Consider the following 17574-nt stretch of genomic DNA (forward strand, 5'->3'; position numbering starts at 1 on the left):
ACTGGCTCAAGCAGGGGGACACGTCTGGCACTGCAGGATTTGAGTCCCTGGCGGCGTAGTGTGTTACTGATGGTAGGTGTTTGTTACTTTGGTCCCAACTCTCTGCATGTCATTCACTAGGTCCCCCTGTGTGGTTCTGGGATTTTTGCTCCCCGTTCGTGTGATCATTTTGACCCCACGGGGTGAGATCTTGCGTCGAGCCCCAGATCGAGGGAGATTAGCAGTGGTCTTGTATGTCTTCCATTTCCTAATAATTGCTACCACAGTTGATTTCTTCAAACCAAGCTGCTTACCTATTGCAGATTCAGTCTTCCCAGCCTGGTGCAGGTCTACAATTTTGTTTCTGGTGTCCTTTGACAGCTCTTTGGTCTTGGCCATAGTGGAGTTTGAAGTGTGACTGTTTGAGGTTGTTGACAGGTGTCTTTTATACTGATAACAAGTTCAAACACGTGCCATTAATACAGGTAACGAGTGGAGGACAGAGGAGCCTCTTAAAGAAGAAGTTACAGGTCTGTGAGAGCCAGAAATCTTGCTTGTTTGTAGGTGACCAAATACTTATTTTCCACCATAATTTGCAAATAAATTAATAAAATATCCTACAATGTGATTTTCTGGATTTTTTTTCTCATTTTGTATGTCATGGTTGAAGTGTACCTATGATGAAAATTACAGGCCTCTCTCATCTTTTTAAGTGGGAGAACTTGCACAATTGGTGGCTGACTAAATACTTTTTTGCCCCACTGTATTCTAGGTCGGAACCGTCCAGGGTGGTGATGCTAGTCGGGGGGGGGGGGGGGGGACGGGTGTGGGCAGCGAACAGTTGAAAAGCATGCATTTGGTTTTACTAGCGTTTAAGGGCAGTTGAAGGCCACGGAAGGAGTGTTGTATGGCATTGAAGCTCGTTTGGAGGTTGGTTATCACAGTGTCCAAGGAAGGGCCAGAAGTATACAGAATGGTGTCGTCTGCATAGAGGTGGATCAGGGAATCGCCAGCAGCAAGAGCGACATCATTGATATAATTAGAGAAAAGAGTCGGCCTGAGAATTGAACCCTGTGGTACCCCCAAAGAGACTGCCAGAGGTCCGGACAACATGCCCTCCAATTTGACACACTGAACACTGTCTGCAAAGTAGTTGGTGAACCAGGCGAGGCAGTCATTAGAAGAACGAAGGCTATTGAGTCTGCCGATAAGAATACGGTGATTAACAGAGTCGAAAGCCTTGGCCAGGTCGATGAAGACGGCTGCACAGTACTGTCTTTTATCGATGGTGGTTATGATATCGTTTAGTACCTTGAGCGTAACTGGGTGCACCTGTGACCGGCTCGGAAACCGGATTGCACAGGGGAGAAGGTACGGTGGGATTCGAAATGGTCAGTGATCCATTTATTAACTTGGCTTTCGAAGACTTTAAATAGGCTGGGCAGGATGGATATAGGTCTGTAACATTTTGGGTCTAGGGTGTCATTCCCTTTGAAGAGGGGGATGACCACGGCAGCTTTCCAATCTTTAGGGATCTCGGACGATACGAAAGAGAGGTTGAACAGGCTGGTAATAGGGGTTGCAACAATGGCGGCGGATAGTTTTAGAAAGAGAGGGTGCAGATTGTCTAGCCCAGCTGATTTGTACGGGTCCAGGTTTTGCAGCTCTTTCAGAACATCTACTGTCTGGATTTGGGTGAAGGAGAAGCTGGGGAGGCTTGGGCGAGTAGCTGCGGGGAGAGCAGAGCTGTTGGCAGGGGTTGGAGTAGCCAGGAGGAAGACATGGCCAGCCGTTGAGAAATGCTTGTTGAAATTTTCGATTATCATGGATTTATCGGTGGTGACCGTGTTACCTAGCCTCAGTGCAGTGGGCAGCTGGGAGGAGGTGCTCTTGTTCTCCCTGGACTTTACAGTGTCCCAAAATGTTTTGGAGTTAAAGCTACAGGAGGCGAATTTCTGCTTGAAAAAGCTAGCCTTTGCTTTCCTGACTGACTGCGTGTATTGGTTCCTGACCTCCCTGGACAGTTGCATATCGCGGGGACTATTCAATGCTATTGCAGTCTGCCACAGGATGTTTTTGTGCTGGTCAAGGGCAGTCAGGTCTGGAGTGAACCAAGCGCTATATCTGTTCTTAGTTCTGCATTTTTTGAACGGGGCATGCTTATCTAAGATGGTGAGGAAATTACTTTTAAAGAATGACCAGGCATCCTCGACTGACGGGATGAGGTCAATATCCTTCCAAGATACCCGGGCCAGGTCGATTAGAAAGGCCTGCTCGCAGAAGTGTTTAAGGGAGCATTTGACAGTGATGAGGGGTGGTCGTGTGACCACGGACCCATAGCGGATACAAGCAATGAGGCAGTGATCGCTGAGATCCTGATTGAAAACAGCAGAGGTGTATTTGGAGGGCAAGTTGGTCAAGATAATGTCTATGAGGGTGGCCATGTTTACAGATTTAGGGTTGTACCTGGCTCTCATGAGGACCACCACAGGAATGGAATACCCAGAGTTACCTCTGCTGCAGAGGATCAGTTCATTAGAGTTCCCAGCCTCAGAAATTGCAGCCCAAATAAATGCTTCACAGAGTTCAAGTAATAGACACATCTCAACATCAACTGTTCAGAGGAGACTGAATGAATCAGGCCCTCATGGTCAAATTGCTGCAAAGAAACCACTACTAATAGACACCAATAATAAGAAGTAGAAGAAGAAGAAGAGACTTGCTTGGGCAAAGAAACACAACCAATTGACATTAGACCAGTGGACATCTGTCCTTTAGTCTGATGAGTCCAAATTTGAGATTTTTGGTTACAACTGCTGTGTCTTTGTGAGACGCGGAGTAGATGAACGGATCATCTGCGCATGTGTGGTTCCCACCGTGAAGCATGGAGGAGGAGGTGTGATGGTGCTTTGCCAGTGACACTGTCTGTGATTTATTTAGAATTGAAGGCACACTTAACCAGCATGGCTACCACAGCATTCTGCAGCAATATGCCATCCCATGTTGTTTTGCGCTTATTGGAACTATCATTTGTTTTTTAACAGGACAGCAGCAAACATGTGCTCAGCACAAGAGTGTGCAAAGCTGTCATCAAGACAAAGGGTGGCTCCTTTGAATAATCACAAATATAAAATGTATTTTTATTTGTTTTAACACTTTTTTGGTTACTACATGATTCCATATGTGTTATTTCATAGTGTTGATGTCTTCACTATTATTCTACAATGTAGAAAATAGTAAAAATAAAGAAAAAGCCTTTGAATGAGTAGGTGTGTCCAAATGTTTGACTGCTACTGTACATGTAGACACACACACACACGCACACACACACACACACACACACACACACACACACACACACACACACACACACACACACACACACACAACAGAGAGCAGGCAGATGGGGGTTGGTTAGGAACCTTCAGGTGGCCCAGATGTTGCTCAGCTCACAATGCATGACACACAGCTTTGATCTGCCACACGGGTCCAACCATCAGCACTGATGGATAGAGTGGGTGTGTGTGTCTGTAGGGTGGGAGAACTCTATTCCAGTGGAAAGATACCCAGCTTCACTACCCAGTGGAGAACTAACACACACACAAACACTAAGCTTGGGCAATATACCGTTTATACTGTATACCAAGGTATTTCAAAATACCCCTGCTTATTACTATAAGTTAAGTATAACTATAAGAAATCAAAAATAAATAACTCATATTCAGGTCAGGGCTCCAGTCATGTATTTGGTTTGCTAAGTGGCTTGCTAAGTGGCTAGATGTCAAGATCAAACTTGTTGGTTACAGCGGTAATACTGTAACACCCCGGTATGATGCAGAAACAGTATGAACATCTAGTTACTGTCCAACCCTTATATACGCTCACACGCAATTCCACTCAGGCAAACATCCCATATCCAGGGGAGAACTAACACACAACCACATACCGCCCAAGGATTCCTACTGTAAACCCACACACACACACACATACACATACATACATACATACATTCTCCCCCCCCCCACACACACACATACTGGCCAAGGGATTCCTACTGTAAAACACGCAGAAGCGCACCCCCCCCTCCCACACACACACACACACGCTCAGCCCTGGGGACAGCTTACACACACAATCGCTGTTGTGCTTTAGGGTAGAATACAAATGACTTCCAGTGATCCATGTACTTATTCCAAGCACAGCTTGCATGGATTTCATCTCATGTTTAACTAACAAGTCTTCAACTCACAGAGCTGATGTGCCACTACGGGGAGCTCTACTAACACACTGATGAGTTACCGGCTCATATAAAATTCACCACAGAATCCAAACCTGAGCATATTTTTGTCCATATTGCGTAAAATCTTTTCTGTGCATATGGAGTACGAGCAAGAGTCGATTTGGGATTGGGCCAGAATTCACCAAGGCATATATGAGACAATGCAAGGAGAGGGCATCCCTGTGAAATGGTTAACAGGAGAGAGTAATGGGAAGCCGGGCCTGTAAGTGATTTCACCCCTCCATCCAGCCACACTGCTGAGAGAGCATAACAGCCATACCGTATGCCTGGACTCTAACCAAGCCTGGCCTTTACTGCAGCTCTGGGGCACTGGAGACCACACCTCAGTTCAGATACTATTCAAAATATTCATAATACTATAGCAGGGCTTGACTGTGCTTCCTGGCACATATTGAACCAATAGAATAGTCCCAAAAGTGCAACCCCCACCCATCTGTCACAGGCTAAAGCAAACACTCAAAAGTATTTGCAAGATTGTTTTATAGTATTTGAATCTGGGTCTGCTCTGGATCTCTGCAGACACCGCTAGACCACAGGCCCAGGCAGAGTCACCGTGGTTAGACAGACTGCAGGCTGGCTGCGGCCAGAGATACCATTACCAAGCTGAACCCGGTTAGGTCAGCTAGAGCAGCAAGCCAAGCTCAAATCAGTCAGTCTTGAACCCATGGCAGCACAGGCAGCCAGACAGCAGCACCAGTCATTCTGGTAATGAACAGTGGGTTCTTAAAACCTCCTTGACCCATACTCATCCTTGGCTGGGAGCTGGCCGCTTTATGTCAATAATCCTCATGGAAGGACTCTTGAATGGATGGGAAGAGTTTGGGGAGTTCCCAGTTGTTGAAGTGGACATAAAGTAGCGTACTGTGACTTCCTGGTCTGCTGGGAGAGGATGCAGCCAAATGGCACCCTATTGCCTATATAATGCACTTCTTCTGAACAGGGCCCTGGTCAAAAGTAGTACATTATAGGGAATAGGATGATATTTGGGACAGCCTCTAGGACTGGGCGGAGGTTGTTCCCAATCCCTGGAGAGCCACTGTTAGTTTCCTGGGCCAAGGCTCTGCTCTCTAAACTTCCTTCTCCCACCTGCGGTCCACCAAGCCCAACAGCCTCTCTCTCAGCTTCTGTTTTACTATCCTCTCTTCTCACAGTCCCTAAGCCATGTACATGGTCAGGAAGTCTTCCTCTCTCAGTCCCTAAGCCATGTACGTGGTCAGGAAGTCTTCCCCTCTCAGTCCCTAAGCCATGTACATGGTCAGGAAGTCTTCCCCTCTCAGTCCCTAACCCATGTACATGGTCAGGAAGTCTTCCCCTCTCAGTCCCTAACCCATGTACATGGTCAGGAAGTCTTCCCCTCTCAGTCCCTAAGCCATGTACATGGTCAGGAAGTCTTCCCCTCTCAGTCCCTAAGCCATGTACATGGTCAGGAAGTCTTCCTCTCTCAGTCCCTAAGCCATGTACATGGTCAGGAAGTCTTCCCCTCTCAGTCCCTAAGCCATGTACATGGTCAGGAAGTCTTCCTCTCTCAGTCCCTAAGCCATGTACATGGTCAGGAAGTCTTCCTCTCTCAGTCCCTAAGCCATGTACATGGTCAGGAAGTCTTCCTCTCTCAGTCCCTAAGCCATGTACATGGTCAGGAAGTCTTCCTCTCTCAGTCCCTAAGCCATGTACGTGGTCAGGAAGTCTTCCCCTCTCAGTCCCTAAGCCATGTACATGGTCAGGAAGTCTTCCTCTCTCAGTCCCTAAGCCATGTACATGGTCAGGAAGTCTTCCCCTCTCAGTCCCTAAGCCATGTACGTGGTCAGAAAGTCTTCCTCTCTCAGTCCCTAAGCCATGTACGTGGTCAGGAAGTCTTCCACTCTCGGGCCAAACCAAAGACAAAGTCTTCGAAGTATGATGGTTTCCAGTTCCCTGTCACCACAGTCGAAACAGAAAGAAAAATGCCTGATGCTGCGGTGTCAAGCCTCATCTCATCTTATCTTGTTTGGAGAAAAGGAGAGAGTCTCATACATGTCATTATTTCTGTCCCCAGTGCTTCAAGGGGGACTGAGGATAAAGAGACCGTGCCAATTTGTCATTCTCTGTCTACCAAATGAGACTGTTATGCAACAGCTAATTACTTGCACTGCCCCCCCCCCCCCCCCCTGTAGTGCGGTGTTGGTTATCTTCCATGAAAAGAGAAAGGGGAGAGAGGAGCACAAACACAGTGACCCAGCAGTCTCACCGTATTTCTCTGCAACCATAAAGCATTTAGCTGAAACCGCCGTAGCACAGTAAGCTTGTACAGACAGACAGAGACCGAGATACAGAGACCGAGAGCGAGAGAGCGAGAGAGACCGCAAGGCAGAGGGTAAGAGGAGGACAGCAAGCCCAGAGAGAGAAAGAACACTAGGCTAGCTGAGCCAGACAGGCCCTGCAGTTTCACTTTTCCACAATTTTTGGAAGATGATGTCATTATTATTATTTTAAAGCTAGCTGTCTAAGCCTGAGGTAGGAGCAGAGAGAACAGATGGGGGGAGGACAAAGCTTTCTAACCAACTTGAACATTCTACCCGCTTAGAGCAATCAACTCCCTTCTCATCTACCTTTAAATGTATCACTCCATCTCCACACATTCTAAATCAATCAAATCGATCAAGGCAAACTCGTGGTAATTTGTACATATATCCACAGTCACCTATTACTCTCCTTATCTATCTCTCTATATCTATCTCTCTCTCTAAATCAATTTCAATTCAAGGGACTTTATTGGCATGGGAAACATATGTTAACATTGACAAAGCAAGTGAGGTAGATAATATACAGAAGTGAAATAAAAAATAAAAATGAACAGTAAACATTATACTCACAGAAGTTCCAAAAGAATAAAGACATTACAAATGTCATATTATGTATATATACAGTGGGGCAAAAAAGTATTTTCCACCATAATTTGCAAATATATTCATTAAACATCCTACAATGTGATTTTCTGGATTTTTTTCTCATTTTGTCTGTCATAGTTGAAGTGTACCGATGATGAAAATTACAGGCCTCTTTCATCTTTTTAAGTGGGAGAACTTGCACAATTGGTGGCTGACTAAATACTTTTTTGCCCCACTGTACAGTGTTGTAACAATGTACAAACAGTTAAAGTACAAAAGGGAAAATAAATAAGCATAAATATGGGTTGTATTTAGTATGGTGTTTGTTCTTCACTGGTTTACCTTTTCTTGTCACAAATATTGCTGCTGTGATGCACATTGTGGTATTTCACTTAGTAGATTTAGGAGATTATCAAAATCCTGTTTGTTTTCAAATTCAGACCAGGTGTATCTATATCTTACATGTTATCTATTTTTTTAATTTGTTAAGAACAAATTCTTATTTTCAATGACGGCCTAGGAACAGTGGGTTAACTGCCTGTTCAGGGGCAGAATGACAGATTTGTACCTTGTCAGCTCGTTGGACTTGAACTAGTCCAACGCTCTAACCACTAGGCTACCCTGCCGCCCCTGGTGTATCTATATCTATATGCATGTTATCTATCCCAGGCCTGGTGTATCTATATGCATGTTATCTATCCCAGGCCTGGTGTATCCTGTATGATGAGCAGTAGGAGAGTAAAGCAGTGAGGTTTGATATTGTTAGCCTGTGACCCTGCCTCACTCCCTGTGTGTCCGTCCCTCTGTCCGCCCCTCCGTCTGTCTCCGTGTCTATGTGTGGGTGTCACAGTCTCACTCTAGGAGAGGAATTACCCTACAACCCAGTCTGTGTAGTTTCCCTCGTCAGAGGAACCCCGACCCACATCTCCATGTTCCCAGCAGCTCTTCTGATCCTGTGATCTCTGGATCACTACTAACTCTTTCTCACAATGCAGCTGACCTGACCTAATCTCTAGAACACATGCTCCAGCTGACCTGACCTAATCTCTAGAACACATGCTCCAGCTGACCTGACCTAATCTCTAGAACACATGCTCCAGCTGACCTGACCTAATCTCTAGAACACATGCTCCAGCTGACCTGACCTAATCTCTAGAACACATGCTCCATCTGACCTGACCTAATCTCTAGAACACATGCTCCAGCTGACCTGACCTAATCTCTAGAACACATGCTCCAGCTGATCTGACCTAATCTCTGGAACACATGCTCCAGCTGACCTGACCTAATCTCTAGAACACATGCTCCATCTGACCTGACCTAATCTCTAGAACACATGCTCCAGCTGACCTGACCTAATCTCTAGAACACATGCTCCATCTGACCTGACCTAATCTCTAGAACACATGCTCCATCTGACCTGACCTAATCTCTAGAACACATGCTCCATCTGACCTGACCTAATCTCTAGAACACATGCTCCAGCTGACCTGACCTATTCTCTGGAACACATGCTCCAGCTGACCTGACCTAACCTCTAGAACACATGCTCCATCTGACCTGACCTAATCTCTAGAACACATGCTCCATCTGACCTGACCTAATCTCTAGAACACATGCTCCATCTGACCTGACCTAATCTAATCTCTAGAACACATGCTCCATCTGACCTGACCTAATCTCTAGAACACATGCTCCATCTGACCTGACCTAATCTCTAGAACACATGCTCCATCTGACCTGACCTAATCTCCTGACCTAATCTCTAGAACACATGCTCCAGCTGACCTGACCTAATCTCTAGAACACATGCTCCAGCTGACCTGACCTAATCTCTAGAACACATGCTCCAGCTGACCTGACCTAATCCCTAGAACACATGCTCCAGCTGTGATAACTTCCAGTAAACCTGTAAAAGGTGTGTGTGTTTGTGTCATGGACTCTCACCCTGGACCTCACATGTTGTTTGGATTTCTACACGGCATCACATGGTGGGACAACATCCAGAACTCCCTGGTCAGAACCTTCCCGACTGTGACTGTTCAGTCACCTGGTCAGATCAAACCCACTCCTGGAACTTGCCCTCATCCCAAAGGATCAATCCCCCAACTGGCCACGGGAAAGAGGAAGGCCGAGAGCCAGATCGTCCGACCAGTTGGAGTATTGGATAGAAAACACTCTGAAGTTTCTAAAACTGTTTGAATGATGTCTGTGAGTATAACATAACTCCAACAAGGAAGTGGGAAATATGAGGCTTGTAGTTTTTTAACTCAGCCCCTATTGTAAGATACAATGGGATATTTGGTTATGTTGAACTCCCCTAAGGCTTCCACTAGATGTCAACAGTCTTTAGAACCTTGTTTGATGCTTCTACTGTGAGGTAGGGCCAAATGAGAGGGGAATGAGCCAGGTGTCTGGCAGATTGCCACATACATATATTGTGTAAAAATGAAGTCCTGTGAGTGTCATCTGATGAAGATCATCAAAGGTTAGTGATTCATTTTATCTCTAATTGTGCCTTTTGAGAATCCTCTCTTTGGCTGGAAAAATGGTTGTGTTTTTCTGTGACTTGGTGGTGACCTAACATAATCGTTTGTGGTGCTTTCGCTGTAAAGCTTTTTTGAAATGAGACACTGTGGCTGGATTAATGAGAATGTTATCTTTAAAATGGTGTGAAATACTTGCATGCTTGAGGAATTTTAATTATGAGATTTTTGTTGTTTTGAATTTGGCGCCCTGCACTTTCACTAACTGTTGGCGAGTTGGGACGCTACCGTCCCACATATCCCAGAGTGTTTATGAACAAATTCTAATTTACAATGACCGCCTATCCCGGCCAAACCCTAATGACGCTGAGCCAAATGTGCGCCGCCCTATAGGACTCCCAATCACAGCCGGATGTGATACAGCCTGGATTTGAACCAGGGACCGTATTGACACCTCTTACACTGAGATGCAGTGCCTTAGACCACTGCGCCACTGGCTTCATTGCCAAAATCCCGAAGTATCCCTTTAAGTGTGGTTGTCCCATGGTCGTACTGTATTAGAGCAGTCAAAATATTCAAACAGTCAGCATCGCCCCTACCTGACGACAGGTTCTGGGATGGCGTCTATGCTGGCAGGGACCTGGACCCCCTTCTCCCACTCCTGTCTCCAGGGGTCTGACAGCACATAGAAGTCATCAGGGCCCAGCTGGGCCGAGTCTGGCAGCTTCATGGCTGTGATGAAGTCCGTCCGGAACACCTGACAGAAAACACAAAGAGGGTTGACACCTGACACAATACAACAGAGAAAGACAGATATTCAGTTAAATTATCACAATCATTTGCATCTGTATAGCAGTTTGAATTTGAGAAGAAATGACAGGTTTTGGGCTAAACATGACCATCTCTCAGGCTGTACATTGTATGTTAATTTAATTTAGGTTCATTTAAGAGTTATATTGTAAGCACAAAACAAGTACACAAAACAAGTACTTTTGCGGTTGGCAGTGGTCAAATAAAAGTTCCAATTAACTCTACACAGTATTTGTGTATACAAAGCCAGCATAAAAAGGGGCATTTTACATTTCAACATCCAACAAAGGTCATAGGGCTCTGGACACTGTAGTACACTAAAAACAGAACCATTTGGGACGCACAGTGTCTTCAGAGAGACTCAATCCTGTGCCCTGCCGAAGGCCTGCGGAGCAGCACTGATGTTATCCGTCCCATAATAAGCACAGATCCCCAACCCCATGAATAAAAATACTCAAGCACATCAGCCACAGGCCCACGGCACCGTGCAGAGCCGAAAAATAATGACTACTTATTTACTACCAACATCAAGTAGTAAACACCTCTACCTGATTACTACGGGAAACACTACTGTTTTCCAACTGAACACTTTCCTGTGTATCTTGAGTAGTACATAAACTACACATTCACTACACAATCCTCCCCATCCGTAGTGGTTAAGTAGTATTAGGTAGGGGTTAGGTAGTATTAGGTAGGGGTTAGGTAGTATTAGGTAGGGGTTAGGTAGTATTAGGTAGGGGTTAGGTAGTATTAGGTAGGGGTTATGTAGTGGTTAGGTAGTATTAGGTACGGGTTAAGTAGTATTAGGTAGAGGTTAGGTAGTATTAGGTAGGGGTTAGGTAGTATTAGGTAGGGGTTAGGTAGTATTAGGTAGGGGTTAGGTAGTATTAGGTAGAGGTTAGGTAGTATTAGGTAGGGGTTAGGTAGTATTAGGTAGGGGTTAGGTAGTATTAGGTAGGGGTTAGGTAGTATTAGGTAGGGGTTATGTAGTGGTTAGGTAGTATTAGGTACGGGTTAAGTAGTATTAGGTAAGGGTTAAGTAGTATTAGATAAGGGTTAAGTAGTATTAGGTAGTGCTTAAGTAGTATTAGGTAGGGGTTAGGTAGTGTTAGGTAGTATTAGGTAAGGGTTAGGTAGTATTAGGTAGGGGTTAGGTAGTATTAGGTAAGGGTTAGGTAGTATTAGGTAGTGGTTAGGTAGTATTGGGTAAGGGTTAGGTAGTATTGGGTAAGGGTTAGGTAGTATTGGGTAAGGGTTAGGTAGTATTAGGTAGGGGTTAGGTAGTATTGGGTAAGGGTTAGGTAGTATTAGGTAGGGGTTAGGTAATATTAGGTAGGGGTTAGGTAATATTAGGTAAGGGTTAGGTAATATTAGGTAAGGGTTAGGTAATATTAGGTAAGGGTTAGGTAGTGGTTAGGTAGTATTGGGTAAGGGTTAGGTAGTATTAGGTAGGGGTTAGGTAGTATTAGGTACTGGTAGGGTAGTATTAGGTAGTATCAGGTAAGGGTTAGGTAGTATTAGGTAAGGGTTCGGTACTATTAGGTGAGGGTTAGGTAGTATTGGGTTAGGTAGTATTGGGTAAGGGTTAGGTAGTATTGGGTAAGGGTTAGGTAGTATTGGGTTAGGTAGTATTGGGTAAGGGTTAGGTAGTATTGGGTAAGGGTTAGGTAGTATTAGGTAGGGGTTAGGTAGTATTAGGTAAGGGTTAGGTAGTATTAGGTAGGGGTTAGGTAGTATTAGGTAGGGGTTAGGTAGTATTAGGTAGGGGTTAGGTAATATTAGGTAGGGGTTAGGTAGTATTGGGTAAGGGTTAGGTAGTATTGGGTAAGGGTTAGGTAGTATTAGGTAGGGGTTAGGTAGTATTAGGTAGGGGTTAGGTAGTATTAGGTACTGGTAGGGTAGTATTAGGTAGTATCAGGTAAGGGTTAGGTAGTATTAGGTAAGGGTTAGGTAGTATTGGGTAAGGGTTAGGTAGTATTGGGTAAGGGTTAGGGTTAGGTGCCATGGCGGAGATCTTTGTGGGCTATACTCGGCCCTGTCTCAGGATGGTAAGTTGGTGGTTGAAGATATCCCTCTAGTGGTGTGGGAGCTGTGCTTTGGCAAAGTGGGTGGGGATATATCCTTCCTGTTTGGCCCTGTCCGGGGGTGTCCTCGGATGGGTCCACAGTGTCTCCTGACCCCTCCTGTCTCAGCCTCCAGTATTTATGCTGCAGTAGTTTATGTGTCGGGGGGCTAGGGTCAGTTTGTTATATCTGGAGTACTTCTCCTGTCCTATTCGGTGTCCTGTGTGAATCTAAGTGTGCGTTCTCTAATTCTCTCCTTCTCTCTTTCTTTCTCTCTCTCGGAGGACCTGAGCCCTAGGACCATGCCCCAGGACTACCTGACATGATGACTCCTTGCTGTCCCCAGTCCATCTGACCGTGCTGCTGCTCCAGTTTCAACTGTTCCGCCTTATTATTATACGACCATGCTGGTCATTTATGAACATTTGAACATCTTGGCCATGTTCTGTTATAATCTCCACCCGGCACAGCCAGAAGAGGACTGGCCACCCCACATAGCCTGGTTCCTCTCTTTGTTTCTTCCTAGGTTTTGGCCTTTCTAGGGAGTTTTTCCTAGCCACCGTGCTTCTACACCTGCATTGCTTGCTGTTTGGGGTTTTAGGCTGGGTTTCTGTACAGCACTTTGAGATATCAGCTGATGTACGAAGGGCTATATAAATACATTTATTATTATTATTAGGTAAGGGTTAGGTAGTATTAGGTAGGGGTTAGGTAGTATTGGGTAAGGGTTAGGTAGTATTAGGTAGGGGTTAGGTAGTATTAGGTAGGGGTTAGGTAGTATTAGGTAGGGGTTAGGTAGTATTGGGTAAGGGTTAGGTAGTATTGGGTAAGGGTTAGGTAGTATTGGGTAAGGGTTAGGTAGTATTGGGTAAGGTAGTATTAGGTAAGGGTTAGGTAGTATTAGGTAGGGGCGGCAGGGTAGCCTAGTGGTTAGAGCGTTGGACTAGTAACCGGAAGGTTGTAAGTTCAAACCCCCGAGCTGACAAGGTACAAATCTGTCGTTCTGCCCCTGAACAGGCAGTTAACCCACTGTTCCCAGGCCGTCATTGAAAATAAGAATTTGTTCTTAACTGACTTGCCTGGTTAAATAAAGGTAAAATAAAAAAATAAAAGGTAGGGGTTAGGTAGTGGTTAGGTAGTGGTTAGGTAGTGGTTAGGTAGTGGTTAGGTAGTGGTTAGGTAGTGGTTAGGTAGTATTAGGTAGTGTTGGGTAAGGGTTAGGTAGTATTAGGTAGGGGTTAGGTAGTATTAGGTAAGGGTTAGGTAGTATTGGGTAAGGGTTAGGTAGTATTGGGTAAGGGTTAGGTAGTATTAGGTAGGGGTTAGGTGGTAGGGGTTAGGTAGTATTGGGTAGGGGTTAGGTAGTATTGGGTAGGGGTTAGGTAGTATTGGGTAGGGGTTAGGTAGTATTGGTTAGGTAGTATTGGGTAAGGTAGTATTAGGTAAGGGTTAGGTAGTATTAGGTAGGGGTTAGGTAGGGGTTAGGTGGTGGTTAGGTAGTATTGGGTAAGGGTTAGGTAGTATTAGGTAGGGGTTAGGTAGTATTGGGTAAGGGTTAGGTAGTATTGGGTAAGGGTTAGGTAGTATTAGGTAAGGGTTAGGTAGTATTAGGTAAGGGTTAGGTAGTATTAGGTAGGGGTTAGGTAGTGGTTAGGTAGTATTAGGTAAGGGTTAGGTAGTATTAGGTAGGGGTTAGGTAGTGGTTAGGTAGTATTGGGTAGGGGTTAGGTAGTATTGGGTAAGGGTTAGGTAGTATTGGGTAAGGGTTAGGTAGTATTGGGTAAGGGTTAGGTAGTATTAGGTAAGGGTTAGGTAGTATTAGGTAGGGGTTAGGTAGTGGTTAGGTAGTATTAGGTAAGGGTTAGGTAGGGGTTAGGTAGTGGTTAGGTAGTATTGGGTAAGGGTTAGGTAGTATTAGGTAAGGGTTAGGTAGTGTTGGGTAAGGGTTAGGTAGTATTAGGTAAGGGTTAGGTAGTGTTGGGCAAGGGTTAGGTAGTATTAGGTAGGGGTTAGGTAGTATTAGGTAAGGGTTAGGTAGTATTGGGTAAGGGTTAGGTAGTATTGGGTAAGGGTTAGGTAGTATTAGGTAGGGGTTAGGTAGTATTAGGTAGGGGTTAGGTAGTATTAGGTAGGGGTTAGGTAGTATTGGGTAAGGTAGTATTAGGTAGGGGTTAGGTAGTGGTTAGGTAGTATTGGGTAAGGGTTAGGTAGGGGTTAGGTAGTATTAGGTAGGGGTTAGGTAGTATTGGGTAAGGGTTATGTAGTATTAGGTAGTGGTTAGGTAGTATTGGGTAAGGGTTAGGTAGTATTGGGTAAGGGTTAGGTAATATTAGGTAGGGGTTAGGTAGTATTAGGTAAGGGTTAGGTAGTATTAGGTAGGGTTAGGTAGTATTAGGTAGGGGTTAGGTAGTATTAGGTAGTATTGGGTAAGGGTTAGGTAGTATTGGGTAAGGGTTAGGTAGTATTGGGTAAGGTAGTATTAGGTAAGGGTTAGGTAGTATTAGGTAGGGGTTAGGTAGTGGTTAGGTAGTATTAGGTAAGGGTTAGGTAGTATTAGGTAGGGGTTAGGTAGTGGTTAGGTAGTATTGGGTAGGGGTTAGGTAGTATTGGGTAAGGGTTAGGTAGTATTGGGTAAGGGTTAGGTAGTATTGGGTAAGGTAGTATTAGGTAAGGGTTAGGTAGTATTAGGTAAGGGTTAGGTAGTATTAGGTAGGGGTTAGGTAGTGGTTAGGTAGTATTAGGTAAGGGTTAGGTAGGGGTTAGGTAGTGGTTAGGTAGTATTAGGTAAGGGTTAGGTAGTGTTGGGTAAGGGTTAGGTAGTATTAGGTAGGGGTAGGTAGTATTAGGTAAGGGTTAGGTAGTATTGGGGTAAGGGTTAGGTAGTATTGGGTAAGGGTTAGGTAGTATTAGGTAGGGGTTAGGTAGTATTAGGTAGGGGGTTAGGTAGTATTAGGTAGGGGTTAGGTAGTATTAGGTAGGGGTTAGGTAGTATTAGGTAGGGGTTAGGTAGTATTGGGTAAGGTAGTATTAGGTAGGGGTTAGGTAGTGGTTAGGTAGTATTGGGTAAGGGTTAGGTAGGGGTTAGGTAGTATTAGGTAAGGGTTCGGTACTATTAGGTGAGGGTTAGGTAGTATTGGGTTAGGTAGTATTGGGTAAGGGTTAGGTAGTATTGGGTAAGGGTTAGGTAGTATTGGGTTAGGTAGTATTGGGTAAGGGTTAGGTAGTATTGGGTAAGGGGTTAGGTAGTATTAGGTAGGGGTTAGGTAGTATTAGGTAGGGTTAGGTAGTATTAGGTAGGGGTTAGGTAGTATTAGGTAGGGGTTAGGTAGTATTAGGTAGGGGTTAGTAATTAGGTAGGGGTTAGGTAGTATTGGGTAAGGGTTAGGTAGTATTGGGTAAGGGTTAGGTAGTATTAGGTAGGGGTTAGGTAGTATTAGGTAGGGGTTAGGTAGTATTAGGTACTGGTAGGGTAGTATTAGGTAGTATCAGGTAAGGGTTAGGTAGTATTAGGTAAGGGTTAGGTAGTATTGGGTAAGGGTTAGGTAGTATTGGTAAGGGTTAGGGTTAGGTGCCATGGCGGAGATCTTTGTGGGCTATACTCGGCCCTGTCTCAGGATGGTAAGTTGGTGGTTGAAGATATCCCTCTAGTGGTGTGGGAGCTGTGCTTTGGCAAAGTGGGTGGGGATATATCCTTCCTGTTTGGCCCTGTCCGGGGGTGTCCTCGGATGGGTCCACAGTGTCTCCTGACCCCTCCTGTCTCAGCCTCCAGTATTTATGCTGCAGTAGTTTATGTGTCGGGGGGCTAGGGTCAGTTTGTTATATCTGGAGTACTTCTCCTGTCCTATTCGGTGTCCTGTGTGAATCTAAGTGTGCGTTCTCTAATTCTCTCCTTCTCTCTTTCTTTCTCTCTCTCGGAGGACCTGAGCCCTAGGACCATGCCCCAGGACTACCTGACATGATGACTCCTTGCTGTCCCCAGTCCATCTGACCGTGCTGCTGCTCCAGTTTCAACTGTTCCGCCTTATTATTATACGACCATGCTGGTCATTTATGAACATTTGAACATCTTGGCCATGTTCTGTTATAATCTCCACCCGGCACAGCCAGAAGAGGACTGGCCACCCCACATAGCCTGGTTCCTCTCTTTGTTTCTTCCTAGGTTTTGGCCTTTCTAGGGAGTTTTTCCTAGCCACCGTGCTTCTACACCTGCATTGCTTGCTGTTTGGGGTTTTAGGCTGGGTTTCTGTACAGCACTTTGAGATATCAGCTGATGTACGAAGGGCTATATAAATACATTTATTATTATTATTAGGTAAGGGTTAGGTAGTATTAGGTAGGGGTTAGGTAGTATTGGGTAAGGGTTAGGTAGTATTAGGTAGGGGTTAGGTAGTATTAGGTAGGGGTTAGGTAGTATTAGGTAGGGGTTAGGTAGTATTGGGTAAGGGTTAGGTAGTATTGGGTAAGGGTTAGGTAGTATTGGGTAAGGGTTAGGTAGTATTGGGTAAGGTAGTATTAGGTAAGGGTTAGGTAGTATTAGGTAGGGGCGGCAGGGTAGCCTAGTGGTTAGAGCGTTGGACTAGTAACCGGAAGGTTGTAAGTTCAAACCCCCGAGCTGACAAGGTACAAATCTGTCGTTCTGCCCCTGAACAGGCAGTTAACCCACTGTTCCCAGGCCGTCATTGAAAATAAGAATTTGTTCTTAACTGACTTGCCTGGTTAAATAAAGGTAAAATAAAAAAATAAAAAGGTAGGGGTTAGGTAGTGGTTAGGTAGTGGTTAGGTAGTGGTTAGGTAGTGGTTAGGTAGTGGTTAGGTAGTGGTTAGGTAGTATTAGGTAGTGTTGGGTAAGGGTTAGGTAGTATTAGGTAGGGGTTAGGTAGTATTAGGTAAGGGTTAGGTAGTATTGGGTAAGGGTTAGGTAGTATTGGGTAAGGGTTAGGTAGTATTAGGTAGGGGTTAGGTGGTAGGGGTTAGGTAGTATTGGGTAGGGGTTAGGTAGTATTGGGTAGGGGTTAGGTAGTATTGGGTAGGGGTTAGGTAGTATTGGGTAGGGGTTAGGTAGTATTGGGTAA

At 45.0% G+C, this 17574-nt stretch overlaps 1 protein-coding gene across 4 annotated transcripts in view; it reads right to left on the reverse strand.

The window, feature by feature from the left end:
- LOC109873054 (protein Jade-1-like) overlaps window positions 1–17574 on the reverse strand; it is a 228137-nt gene that overhangs the window by 148537 nt on the left and 62026 nt on the right. For all 4 annotated transcript variants that reach the window (XM_031807570.1, XM_031807571.1, XM_031807572.1 and 1 more), the window contains one exon: window positions 10229–10386. In XM_031807570.1, the coding sequence (XP_031663430.1) occupies window positions 10229–10386 (158 nt within the window). The remainder of the gene's footprint in view (window positions 1–10228; window positions 10387–17574) is intronic.

Source organism: Oncorhynchus kisutch, linkage group LG28 (assembly GCF_002021735.2).
Source record: "Oncorhynchus kisutch isolate 150728-3 linkage group LG28, Okis_V2, whole genome shotgun sequence".
Lineage (NCBI taxonomy): Eukaryota > Metazoa > Chordata > Actinopteri > Salmoniformes > Salmonidae > Oncorhynchus > Oncorhynchus kisutch.